Genomic DNA, 12,714 nt, shown 5'->3' with positions numbered 1-12,714 from the left:
TTCTTACTTTTGGTCACCTCTTCCACATCCTCACAGGTGTCTAAAGGCGCCAAATGCATCTTTACAAAGAATAATGTGTATTGTGTGCTATTGAACTATCCGATCCTGTTGGCTCTTGAGGGCTAGTGACATGACCCCACTTTCTCCAGCTCCAGATTTCACGCAGCAGGCAACGGCCTGGGCAATTGGCTCTACCACTCTGCCTGTTCCTTCCATTTAGCCGGAAGTGCGGCCATTTTGTGGGATGAGGCCCATGCTGGCTGTGCGCAAACCTGGTGCAGCTATTTGGTTCTGCTTTCCGTGTGCCCCTGTCCAGGTGCTCAAGGTGTCATTCCCTGGAACCAAACAGCCATCTCACCTGAGCGGCCAGGTAACTGGGGATTCCCAGGCATGACAGCACCAACCTTCTCGCGTTGTTTGACCCCAGATTCTGGTAATCCCTAGGTAAAGGTAAAGGGACCCCTGACCATTAGGTCCAGTCATGGACGACTCTGGGGTTGTGGTGCTCATCTCGCTTTATTGGCCGAGGGAGCTGGCGTACAGCTTCCGGGTCATGTGGCCAGCAAGACTAAGCCGCTTCTGGTGAACCAGAACAGCGCACGGAAATGCCATTTACCTTCCCGCCGGAGCGGTACCTATTTATCTACTTGCACTTCATGCTTTCGGACTGCTAGGTTGGCAGGAGCAGGGACCGAGCAACAAGAGCTCACCCTGTTGCGGGGATTCGAACCACTGACCTGATCAGCGAGCCCTAGGCTCTGTGGTTTAACCCACAGCGCCACCCACATCCCAATTCCTAGGTAGGCTGCCTCTATATATGGAGGTTCAATTCAGCTGGGACGGCAAGAAGAAACCGCACACCCTCTCCTCTGCGAATTAGTCTAATCCCCTTTTCAAGGAATCAGAGCTTGCGACCATGCGCTGCACCGCAAGCAACGAGCTTCCGTAAGTTAATTATGCGCTGTGTGACAGAGTCGGCCTCGCTGGTAGTTTGTGAGGTGTCTGCATGGGATTGATTTATTGACTAGTGTGGGATTTTAACCATTCCTGGGGCTTCATCAGAGTCAGCCTCGGAACAAATCCTTCAATGGAGCATGTAATGATTCATTTATTTTTTACAAGAGAGAGAGCGCCTCTGGCCACATGCAGAGTGCCTCGTTTTGTTTATTAGCTTGCCGAAATGTAGGCCAAACCCTCTGGGAAATCTTCCGGGGCGAGAGATCAGGGAAGATCAGGGTGTGGAGAACCAACACACTGCCCTCAACCTTGAGCCAGCCCACAAGTCTTTTAGGAACTGAGATGGGGCTTTGAGAAGCTCTGGAGAGCCAAGGCAGCAGAGGGTCCGAGGCGGAAGCGAGAGGCCAGGATCCAGGCCTCAGCCCTGCCCAGAGACCTCCAGAAAGTCTGTGCTCCTCAAATGAAAAGCAGGAATGCGAGGGGCCCGCCTCGCAGGCTTGTTGTAAGAAGTTTTTCCCCCAAGTGCATTGTAAACGCAAAACAGAAGTACGTTATCAATTACAAATAGCAACACACTTGGAACTCTGACACATCTAGCGTTAGAAGCAAACTGTTTCTCACACAGGCCAGCTTTTTGCACAACCCGTTCGCTGTTTTCTTGAGGGGGGAGGGGAGAGATTTGCATGTTTGGTGCTGCTTCACACAGTTTGCCATACCGAAGTGTCTCTTGGTTGCATTTTCAATTTTTTTGTGGGCTGGGAGGAAGGGAATGTTTTTTTCCTCTGGTTGTGGCTTTGAAAGGGCTTGGCAGCGCGAGCCGAATGGCTTTATTTTGTTTTATCTTTTTTTAATTTTGCGGTGTGCGTCGCCTGCCGTTCCCCGGCAGTCGTGGTCACCTCTAACCTCGCCCTGGCATGGCACTGTGGAACGTATGCAAACTGTGCTCTTGTAAATGAAAGAAATTAAACTCAGAAAAAGCCTGCGTGGGCAGGTGATGATCCTGAAGGAGTCATGTTTCAAACACAAAACCTGCGACTCAAAAGTGGGAGGAGGGATTTATAGGGCATGAAGATGCAAGGACCCCTGCCCCATGGGGCTTGGTGTGTATTAATATAATATACACACCTATACACACACAAACACACACACCTCAGCACAGATTTCTTTCCCAAAGCACAACCCCATTGAGTCCTGCCTATCTGTCCAACATGCCAGTATCACAGCTGAAATCCCTGGAATGACTTTCAGAAATCAGGGAGCATTCAAAAAACATAGCCCGAGGTGGTGGTGGGGAGGCATGAATCGAGAGCGGAAATGAAATTTCACACCGTTTAGAAAACTTGGCAAACGTTTCAAAAGCCTTTTTGGATTCCAAACATGTGCAAATGTCACTTACAAAATTCAACTCTGAAAAATACTTGTCAATAAAGCGGCAAGATCCACATAATCTCAACAAAACCAATACACACAAATATATTTACACATCTTGCTCCCGTCCAGAGACTTAACTAGAATTTAAAATTTGCCTGGAGCATTCAAATCAAGAGACTTGGTTTTAAAACCACACTGGAACACAAAAGACGCACTGCAAATTAATTTCTGGTGAACTTGGACCTTGGTGAACCTAAGAAGCAGTCTCTCAGCTTGTGTTACTTTGAGCAAGTCACTCCCTCTCTCAAGCCTCAGTCTCCCCATCTACAAAATGGGAATAGCAGCGACCCATCACACAGGGATGTCATAAGGGCAAACAGGACTGACGAACCATAAAGCACTTTTGTGCATTTTTTAAAAAGCGCTCAACAAAACAGCCATGAAAACATAGGATACACACCCACGAGGACAACCCTGACATATGTCTTGCGAAGAAGTAAGTCCTACTGAATTGAAGGGTGCTTATTCCCAGGTAAGTGGGGGCTAGGACTGCAACATTAATGCCACCAAACGCCAGGACCAGCATAAATGGAACACTGCTGCTGAAAGCAAAGACCAGGGTGCCTCTGAACATGGGCAAAGTGCATTTTGCTCGCCACCGAGTGCCCCCCTATTTATGGGATGGAGAGGGGGAGGGAACCAGAGGGCGCAGCATTAAGTCTTGAACTCAAATGCACATATACAGAACAGAAACACACAAAATATATGTTGGAACTGGTAGGTGGGGCGGACGGGTGCAGGGAAATGTTTTGGTTCCTTCCAGACATTTTAATCCACGAGAACCCCTTTAGAGAAATAAGGGCACATCGCCTATTCTTGCTCTTTGTAAATCCGGCTCCCCCACTTCTGGAGAACCCAGGAGTTCTGGTCCAACAATTGGCAGCCCAACCCTGCTTTTAACTTTCTGTTCCAGTTTCAAATGCCCATCCCATAAAAGACCAAATTCAGTGAGGGTTGCGGGAGAGAGGGAGATACGGGCAAGCGAGGTAGCACTAAGCGCCACAGAGCGAGCGAAGGCAGAAGGCGAGGGAGGCAGGGAAGGAAGAAAGATTGTAAAATCAATTAAATGAGTTGCTAACGGAGCGTCGTGTCGACAATCTGTCGCTGACTGGAAAATATGAGCTGCCCAAATACACTCCCGGCTTGCACACCTCTGCCAGGCGGCCTTCGCGGGTCCTTCCATCACTCCTGTCAGAGGTCTGAGCCAGGGACACGGGGAGAAGGGACGGATCCGAAGCGAGGGGTCAGAAGGCCATGCAAGGGGGAGAGAGAGGGGGGGACTACGGGGTGGGTGGGGGTCGTTGCGCACCCAAGGGTGTTTTATGGCGCTGGATGGGACAGGGGGAAGGAGCCGGGCGATAGCAGAGAAAGGAGGGTGGGAGAAGGGAAGGGGATGGAGGGATGGAGGGAGGCTGGCGAAGGAGGGAGAGGAAGACAATAATTGGAGAAAGGGATGTGTGATGAATGGAAGGCTCAGGGGAGGGAGGGAGGGGAGATGCAATCGCCTCCTCTGAGAGGGAGAGGAAAGGGTAGGAGGGGAAGAAAGAGTGTGGCAAGGAAGAAGGGAAGAGAGAGAGAGACAGAGAGAGAGAGAGAGGGAAAGGTGGTCTGGAGGAAAAGGAAGGTGGGTGGGGGAATGAATGGAAAGAAGTGCTGGCCGGGGGGGTCCCAAAAAAGGACTCTTAACAACTCCCCCGCCCTGAGATGGTGGCGATTTGGGGACGCTGGTGGGAGACCCAACACACACCCCTGCTTTTTTTTGGGGGGGGGGAAGAAAATACACCGTCCCTTTCTTCCCACTCCCACTCCAAAATGCCACTTCTTCCTCACTGCGCCCCCCCCCCAAAAAAAACACACCACTTCCTCTTCTCCTCCATCCTTTCTTGGGGAGGAGGCAGGATTAAGACTCCGAACAAGAAGGGGACGCGGGAGCGCGCCCAGCCTCCTCCTCCTCCTCCTCTCCCCCCCCCCCCCGCCTATTCTGCTGTCACATTCAGAAACGGCCCCCCTCGCCTCTCCGCTTTGCCCGGCTTGTCATTCCTCCATGAGGCTCCCTCTCCATCCCGGGGACCCAACTCTCCTCCCCAGCCCGGCTCCCCTTCCTGCTTCGCCCGCCCGGCTCTCCCTTCCGCCCGCACATTGTTCCGCCGTCCGTCCCCCCCCCCCCCCTGCTCGCCATCCATCCTCCCTCCTGCCCGCCTCGCCCTGCGCTGCCGCCGCCGCCGCCTTCCGCGCTCCCCGGCCCGGCCCTGCGCCCTTCCTTCCTCCCTTCCCTCCTTCCTCCTTTCTCCGGCCGGCCAGCCCTGCGCGCTCCAGCCCGGCAGCCCCTCTCCATCCCCGCCTGCGGGCGGCTGCCTCTGCCTCTGCCTCCGCTGCTGCTGCCCCCTTTGGCGCTCCGGCGCGCCGCGCTGCTTGCTGCTTTCCTCCTCCTCCCTCTTCCTCCTGCCGCCGCCGCCGCTGCTCCTCTTCTCCTCCTCCTCCTCCTTCTCCTTCTCCCCTTCCCCGATCCTCCTCCCGCCTTCTCGGCTCGCCTCTCTCCCCGCTTACGCGCTCGCTGGCTCGGAGCGAGGGATAGGAAATCGATGCCACTTACACCTCCGCGGGAAGAGAGAGGGGGACCAGCAGGCGCCGCTGACGCTCTCGGCCGCCGGGTGGGGTGGGGTGGCGGGCGGGCAGGCGGGGAGGGGGCGGCCCGGCTGGATCGGGGAAGGGGCGCGCAGGCGAAGCAGGGCTCTCCCTCGGCGCAGTTGTCAGCGCGGCTCCGTCTGGCTGCTGCCTGGCCGGCCGGCTTGCCTGGCTGGCTGCTGGCTCGCTCTCTCCTCCTCGGCGCCTCTCTCCTCCTCGCTCCGGCTCAGGCAGGCAAAAATCGATGGGGTTCGCCGCGCCGGGGCTTCCCCATTGATTTACACTCGTCCGCCTCCCCGCCTGCCTCGTTCCCTCGCTCCGCGGACCTGGCGGCTGCCTTCCAACACAATGGAATAATCAATTCAGCCCCGCGCTCGCCCCCCGCCTCCCCGCAGCCACACACACACACACAGCTACACGCAAGCACACACACACACACACATACACACAGCCACGCACCGGAGGGAGGAGCCAGCCGGCAGGTGCAGCCGAGCATCATGGGAAATGTAGTCCCTCCCCCGCCTCCGGAGCCGGCAAGGTCAAGGCTCCAGCAGCAGCCGCCGGCGTCAGCATCTCTCTCGCTGGCTGCCTTGATTTGTGGCTTTCCAAAGCAAGGCTGCTTCTGCGCGGCTTTGCTGCGTTCCGCACAACAACCCTGCGAGGTAGGTCAGGCAGGCCGGTGTAGGGCAGAGTGAGAAGGGAAGAGGTCAGATCAGGCCGCAAGGACCCAGCCCAGGGCAGCAGCCTGGTCTCCACCGGATGCTTGGCCAACACCAGCAAGCGGGATCTGGACACAAGGGCCCTTTCCCCTCCGGAGGTTTCCAAGGACTGGTATTGCTGCCAGAGCACAGCCATTGTGGCTAGTAGCCATCGACTGCCGTCTCCTCCTCCACAAATTTGCCCAATCCTCTTTTAAAGCCATTCAAGTCGGTCGCCTCCGGTGGGAGGGAGTTCCACCGGCTAACCATCTGCTGTGTGAAGAAGGAATTTGTTTTACCTGTCCTGAATCTTCTAATATTCAGCTTCCTCAACATCTAGTGAGAAAGGAAGAGAAACCTTTCTCCATGCAAAGCATAATTTTATAAACTTCTATCCCGTCGCCTCTGACATGCCTTTTTCTGCAAACTCCAAAGTCGCAGGTGCTGCAACCTTTCTTCACAGGGGAGTCGCGCCAGCCCCCCTTGATCAGAGCGCTGTGGCTCTCGGTTTCCTGCTTCCAGGCTTCTTGGCCTCTGCAAGAAGAGGAAACCTTATCAGGAAGAGCCTTTGCTGTGGTCCAGAGTCTTCTGCTGTCCTGATGTCTTATACCAGGCACAATGAGTCATCTGCTTTGCCTAGTGTCTCTGGGCCTGAGAAGAGCTTTCAGCATCACCCGATCCTTTTGGCTGGCAGAATCTCGGACGTAACATTGTGAATAATAAGTGGTTTATCACTGAGCTACGGCCCACCCCATCATCATTATTATAGATGGGATACACCCCAATAAATAATTGCATTTATTTCTCAGCAAGGCGATTGCTTTACAGCATCTCTGCAAGGCCGGTCAATAATCTTCTCATTCTGCAAAGGGCAATGATTTTGCATGGCCTGCCCATCCCCAGAGTGGTCTCTTCCCTTGGGGGTCTTCTGTCCGCCCACAGCGCTGAGCCCGGGATTCCCGCCCTCTTCAGGGATCTCCAGGGCAAAAGAGGAGAGGGATTTCTGCACTTTAAACTGTGCATAGAAGAATGCCAAAAGCCATAGTGTCATCTACCGAAACTCCCACACACACACACAAGGATTTGAGAGCCCAGACCTCTTTTGCATCCAGCCACTCTAAGCTCAGGTCCTGTGATCCGGTGATGGACATTGCTGGTAGGGTAGAAGGCAGGGAGGCCAACATTAGGTGGCGCCAGAGAGCCAACAAATTAGTTTTGCGGTGTATGAGGACAAAGTTGATAGCCAGAGCCACCTGCCAGACTGGTCATAGGAAGGTAGGGAGATGGAGGCTGCCTTCAGTGAGGGTGGGGGGACAGTGACTGCCCCCCATTCATCTTACTGGACTGGGCTTTGCTGCTCAGCTCCTTTTAACCCCAGGGTGGCTGCATCCCTGACCATTAGTCATGCTGGCTGGGACTGGCGGGTTCTGGAGTTTGAGAACATCTAGAAGGCCAAAGTGCCCCCCCCCAATTTCTAACTAGAGCTGTCAGGGTTCTGGTTGTACATCTGCGTGTAGAAATTCTTAGCTTTCCTAGCAAGTTTATGGCGCGGGAAATTCGGATCAGGGAATGTCTAGGCTCTTAGACAAGGGTCAGCAAACCTTTTCAGCAGGGGGCCTCAGACCTTGTGGGGGGGCCGGACAATATTTTTTTGGGGGGGCAGAGAACCAATTCCTATACCCCATAAATAACCCAGAGATGTATTTTAAATAACACATTCTACTCGTGTAAAAACACCAGGCAGGCCCCACAAATAACTCAGAGATGCATTTTAAATAAAAGGGCACATTCTACTCATGTAAAAACAAACTGATTCCAGGACCGTCCGCGGGCCGGATTTAGAAGGCGATTGGGCCGGATCGGGCCCCCAGGCCTTAGTTTGCCTACCCATGCTCTTAGGACATTCCCCACTCGGAGCACTCTGGTGTGATCTTCCCAACTCTTTAAGAAAGCATTAGAAGTTGGTGTCGTATAAGCACAGCGCTTTGTTCCTGCCATCCATCATTATTTAAGGCTGCAACCCAATTAGAGGCATTTTTAATTGCTTAATCATATGAGCTGGAGCCGATTAATCAAATAAGTTATCGATTAAATTAGCATATATTTGCATCTGGGCGTTTCTGAAAACCCTGAACTTGATTTCCTTTGTTTTCATCATCCTTACAAGAAGAGGGGTCGTCCCAACTGAAGAGAAAATGCAGAATGCCTCCTTTAAGGTAATCTCCAAAGGAATAGCTGGTTAAAAGTCATACCCGCTTCATACCTTTAGTGCACATTCCCACCCCAAAGATTTCTGGGAACTGTAGTTCACCCCTCCCAGAGCTATGATTCCCAGCACCCTTAACAAACCACAATTCCTAGGATTCTTCGGTTGGGAGGGGGGAGCGATGTGCTTTAACTGGATTGCTGTGTTCAAGAAAGAGTCTTCCCACAGCTTAGAAGCTAAGAAATTAAATTTGTTAACATTATTAGTATTCTGAACTAGACTTGTTGGTCGCTTACAACACATTGTTGACTTACAACCCATTTAAAAACATTATGCCATAAAAAAAAAGAATTATACAAATCTTGCAAATTTCATAAAGACTCCATCATGCAAAAATTGGCTGGCTCTGGTTTGTTCCCAGGTGAAAAATGTACTTGAAATAAACGGGCAGTGACCAGGCTAATAACAGAAGCCCTTTAATAAATGAGATATTATAGTGACCGCTAGCTGGATCAATCTTACAGGAAAAAGAAAGGTACCTCGATGTCACAGGTGCTGGTTTTTAATACTTTTCACAGCCAGAGAGCCACCCCTGGCTCTTAATTACACGTAAAAGTCTTAAAACAATTAATTGCCTCTACTTACAAAGGAAGATACCTAAGGACATTCTCGAATTAATTCAAAAACAGGTCTGGCCATCTAGGCTGGAAAGGCAGTCTTGGGAGACACTTTTATTTACAAAAAGGATGTTTGAGCAGCATTTGAATTTCCTTGTATTTTGAAAGGGTGGGGAATACTGGTGTTGACTGGCTTTTTTCCTGGGCCTGTTCTGTTCCATCTCCCGTCAATTTCACATAATCCTTCCTGCTCGTTATGGGATGTCAGCGCTTGTTATGATTTCAACATAATCCACCTTGCTAGTCTACTTTTGCCAAAGAAGCCGTTGAACTGCACCTGAGTTTCCTGGAAAACCTAAAGGAGGACCAAAACTTGTTTTTATTTCTTTAGATTAGTTTTTTTTTAAATTGTATTGTGTTAGTAAAAACCTTAATAAAATTGGGGGGGGGGGAATAAATAAAACCTAAAGGCCAGAGCTATGGGACGACCTGGGGCCGTTCTTCTGAATGATGTTATGATCTTTTCCTGCCATTGTGAAATTTTAGCACCCCATTCTATCTCTGCTGTTTCCCTAAGAGAAGTTGGGGTCCCTGGCAGATCTCCCAGACCGCTTAGCTTCTGCAAAGCTATTCTATCTATTTGACAGGTTTCAATGAAGTGAAGAGGAAATAAAATCATCCATATCGTGTAGCGATTCTTTGGCTACTTCTGTCTGTGTGGCACACCTGCCTGCCTGGGATTCCTTGGGATGTTTGGGGAAAATGGGGTTTGGGTGAGGAAGCGACACGCAGACATGCCCTTTATAGGAAAGGTGTGCAAATGTTGTGAAATATCTCAGTGCAGGTAGATTTGCTTCTCAGTTTCTGGTCCAAGGTGTCAGGATTCATCTCCTGAAGTTTAGCTCCTAATCAGCACTACCTGCTTCCATGTCAACTCCTCGTCTTTCAGTCAGGCGAAAATACAAATATTTTTAAATAAAAAGCCCATCACCCCAATGAGACACGAATCTTTTCAAATCTGCAGTTGGCAACACCTTTTCCCCCCTAGCCGAGCAAATATTATTCAATCCATCCATCTAACGGAGCAATTAAAAAAAAAAACAACCCACCGAAACTTGCTTTTTTGAATTAATTATTATTAGTCACTTTGAAGAGTTCCATTTCAGAGTGGGGAGGAGAGAGTGGGCAGGACGCAACATATAGTAGAAATTAAAGGGAGAGAAACGAAGAAGAAAAAAAGGAATTTCTTCCAGGGCTGCAGACAGAACCCAGCGTTGCCTCTCTTCCCCATCATCCTTCCTGGGGAACCCAGGCGTCCCGGGCCCTGCCTGGAAGGGGTTAAGCGCGCCCCCCTCCCTCTTTGACAATGCACTCCCCCCCCCCGCTGTTCTTAATTGCAGCTTCCCTGTTGCCGTGGCAACCGTGATCGAGGGAGCGAGACAGGCGCAGGGGGAGAGGAATAAAAAAATAGAGCGCGGAGAGACAGAGAAAGAAAGGAAAAAAGCGAAGGAAGGAGGGAGCAGCCGAGCGGCGAAAGCACCTGCTCGCCAGCCTGGAGGAAGGGGCGGGGAAACTACAACTCCCAGGCGCCTTTGCGCCTCCCACCAGCAGCCAGCTTCTGCATCCTTGCCACTCTTCCTCTTCCTCCATTTGTGATTTATTTTATTATTATTATTTTGCATGCTTTAAACTAAAAATTTAAATTAAAAAAAAGATGCATCGCTTGGTTTTCCTTTAAGCCCCGGTTTGCAAAGTGCATTGATTCGCTTCTTTGCGTTATTTTTGCAGCGCCTTCTTCTCGCTTTCTGTGCGTTCTTCTCGCCGGCGATCCTCTCTGCCGGGCGTCGACATGGCGTCGGGATCCGATGGCGGCGAGGAGGCGGCGGAGTCTCCGGGATCCCCGGCCGGGAAAGGTCAGTCGGAGCGCGGAGAGGCGAAACCCCCGCCGCCAGGGGGCGCTGCTGCTGCGCGGCGTGCAGTCGGCTGGCAGTGGAGGGCGTCGGTAGGGGGCGGTGTGGGGCAAAGGCAGAGGCCATTGGGGAGGGAAATGCGGGGTGCAAAGTGGGTATTGTTTTTCTGGGGGGATAATCTGACAGCCACCCCAAGCGGGGCCAGATTAAGGCATACTGCAGGAGCAGTGCCATAGAAACTAAACAAACTACAGTAGTACCTCGGGTTAAGTACTTAATTCATTCCAGAGGTCTGTTCTTAACCTGAAACTGTTCTTAACCTGAAGCACCACTTTAGCTAATGGGGCCTCCTGCTGCTGCTGCGCCACCAGAGCACGATTTCTGTTATCATCCTGAAGCAAAGTTCTTAACCCGAGGTACTATTTCTGGGCTAGTAACCTGAAGTGTATGTAACCCGAGGTACCACTGTATATCTTAGGGCCCCACTCTCTTGGGGAACCTTGAAAAATTTAAAGGAAAAAACAACAACTGGATGTACATTTCCAAAATATAAGATAAAAAACAAATAAAATAAAACCTACATACAGCAACAGAGTTTTGTGTTGTGTATGGACCTATGAGGTCCACAAATGACCATATAGCATATATTCAACACAAAAATCAGTGACCATTTGTTGCTGATAAAGGACAGCTGGACATATAAAGGCCCCCATTACCTTCAGTGGCTGAGGGCCTCATCAAGCCTAAATTTGGCCCTGTGCAGGACCCTATCCTATGTCACATTCATTAGGACCCCATAGTTATGGCTCTGTGCAATTGTTGAGAAATATAAACGAGAGCCCCCAGGAAAAAGTGGATTGAATGTAAAGAGTCCTACTTGAGGCTCCTTGGGGAGACGAAGAAGCATAGGGATTACTTGTCGTAACCCACCCTGGGAAGGCAGGCAATAAGTTAAACAAAAATAGCATTAAAAGATGCTTAAAACAAATTACGGTACCGGCACAAGAATGGGGAGGATGAGATCCAAAAATTTCTGTTCTGTTTCAAAGGCCAGGGTAAAGAGCAGTCGGCTAATTTCTACTCAATGGGTTATAAATGTAATAATGCAGATTTTGACCAGCCCGCCGTTGTTTAGAAAATTAATGAATTAAAAATCGGGGCTTAGGGCAGCCATTAAGAGGATGGCTCTCTGAGTGCCTTTGCTTGGCAAGCAATGACTTCCCCCTCTTCCCCAAAACCTCCGGGGTGAGAATTTGTTTTCCAAGTCGAGAGAGTAGCTGGCTGGCAAGTAAGACTTGAGCCTGGGGTTTATTTTCTGTCTCCTGCTTAAGAAAAGCATTTCAAAAATTAAGCGTTCCGAACAGGAAGGGGCCGATGCAGAATTGTGTCAGGGAATGTGTGGGGTGGGGAAATGTAATTTTTATATTTATGTAGATGTATATAGGCTGCATCAGAATTAATTCGCTCCGGCTCCCTTGCACAGATTCCGCCTCGGGCTCCATTGAGGTGGAGCAGAAGTTCCTTTTCGGGCCAGACGCCGTGCTGAAGCTGGAGGCGCTGGGGGCGATACCAGAAGCCAGCGTCTCCTTCCGCGACCAGTACTACGACGTTCCCGATTGGCGCCTCACGCTAGCAGATCATTGGCTCCGGCAGCGCGAAGGGGCTGGCTGGGAGCTGAAATTCCCCCTGCGGCCACTAGAGGGCGCCACCGTTAGCCGGGGGCAGCAGAACCTTCCGGAACCGCCAGCCGAAGCCCGGAGCCACGAGCCGCAGCACCCGCCTCAGCCACTAGAGGGCAGGACGCACCTGGCCACGCAATACCAGGAAGTGACCTGCCCCCGAGACATCGTGGCCCGTGTCTGTGGCCTGCTGGGCGTGGACCCGGCCGCGGGTTGGCAGAGCGACATGGCCAGAGCCGTGGAGGAGCTGGGCCTACAGGAGTTTGCCAGCTTCGTCACCCAGCGGTGCAAATACCGCCTGGCCAGCCTCCGCCTGACGGTGGATCTTGACGAGATGGACTTTGGCTATGCCGTGGGCGAGGTGGAGGCAATGGTTTTGCGGGAGCAGGAAGTTCCAGAGGCTCTGGAGAGGATACAGGAGCTGGGAAGTCGGCTGGGTGAGGAGTTTGGCTATTTTGACACAGGAAGTGCCCTCTTAAGCCAAAGGGGACCCGTCTAGCCCAGCTTCCTGTTCTCAGTGGCCCATCAAATGCCACCCATTGATTCCCGCAGATAGGACAACATCAGTGCCCTCCCCATTTACAATTCCCA

At 51.6% G+C, this 12,714-nt stretch overlaps 2 protein-coding genes and 1 long non-coding RNA gene across 4 annotated transcripts in view; 1 reads left to right on the top strand and 2 right to left on the bottom strand.

Moving 5' to 3' along the window:
- Window positions 1-5,048, bottom strand: part of ZFHX2 (zinc finger homeobox 2) — a 32,536-nt gene extending 27,488 nt beyond the window's left edge. The window contains exon 1 of the mRNA XM_083706477.1: window positions 4,982-5,048. The gene's annotated coding sequence lies outside the window, so the exon portion shown is untranslated. The remainder of the gene's footprint in view (window positions 1-4,981) is intronic.
- Window positions 1-12,714, top strand: part of THTPA (thiamine triphosphatase) — a 55,616-nt gene that overhangs the window by 40,119 nt on the left and 2,783 nt on the right. The window contains exons 1-3 of one of the 2 annotated variants that reach the window (XM_083707119.1): window positions 9,930-10,186; window positions 10,323-10,447; window positions 11,928-12,560. In XM_083707119.1, coding sequence (XP_083563245.1) covers window positions 10,384-10,447; window positions 11,928-12,560 — 697 coding nt within the window. In that variant the 5' untranslated portion in view covers window positions 9,930-10,186; window positions 10,323-10,383. Of the gene's footprint in view, window positions 1-9,929; window positions 10,187-10,322; window positions 10,448-11,927; window positions 12,561-12,714 lie in introns of those variants that run through there. The other variant, XM_083707120.1, reaches the window with a different exon arrangement.
- Window positions 8,314-9,866, bottom strand: LOC310829144. Its single transcript, XR_014557190.1, has 2 exons — window positions 9,644-9,866; window positions 8,314-8,889 (listed from the first exon to the last, which is right to left on the bottom strand). It is a non-coding gene; the product is annotated as an uncharacterized lncRNA (long non-coding RNA).

This window comes from Podarcis gaigeae (assembly GCF_964106915.1).
Source record: "Podarcis gaigeae genome assembly, chromosome: 13".
NCBI classification, from domain to species: Eukaryota; Metazoa; Chordata; class Lepidosauria; order Squamata; family Lacertidae; genus Podarcis; species Podarcis gaigeae.
The sequence above is the reverse complement of the archived record's forward strand: the minus strand, read 5'-3'. Positions and strand labels throughout refer to the sequence as shown.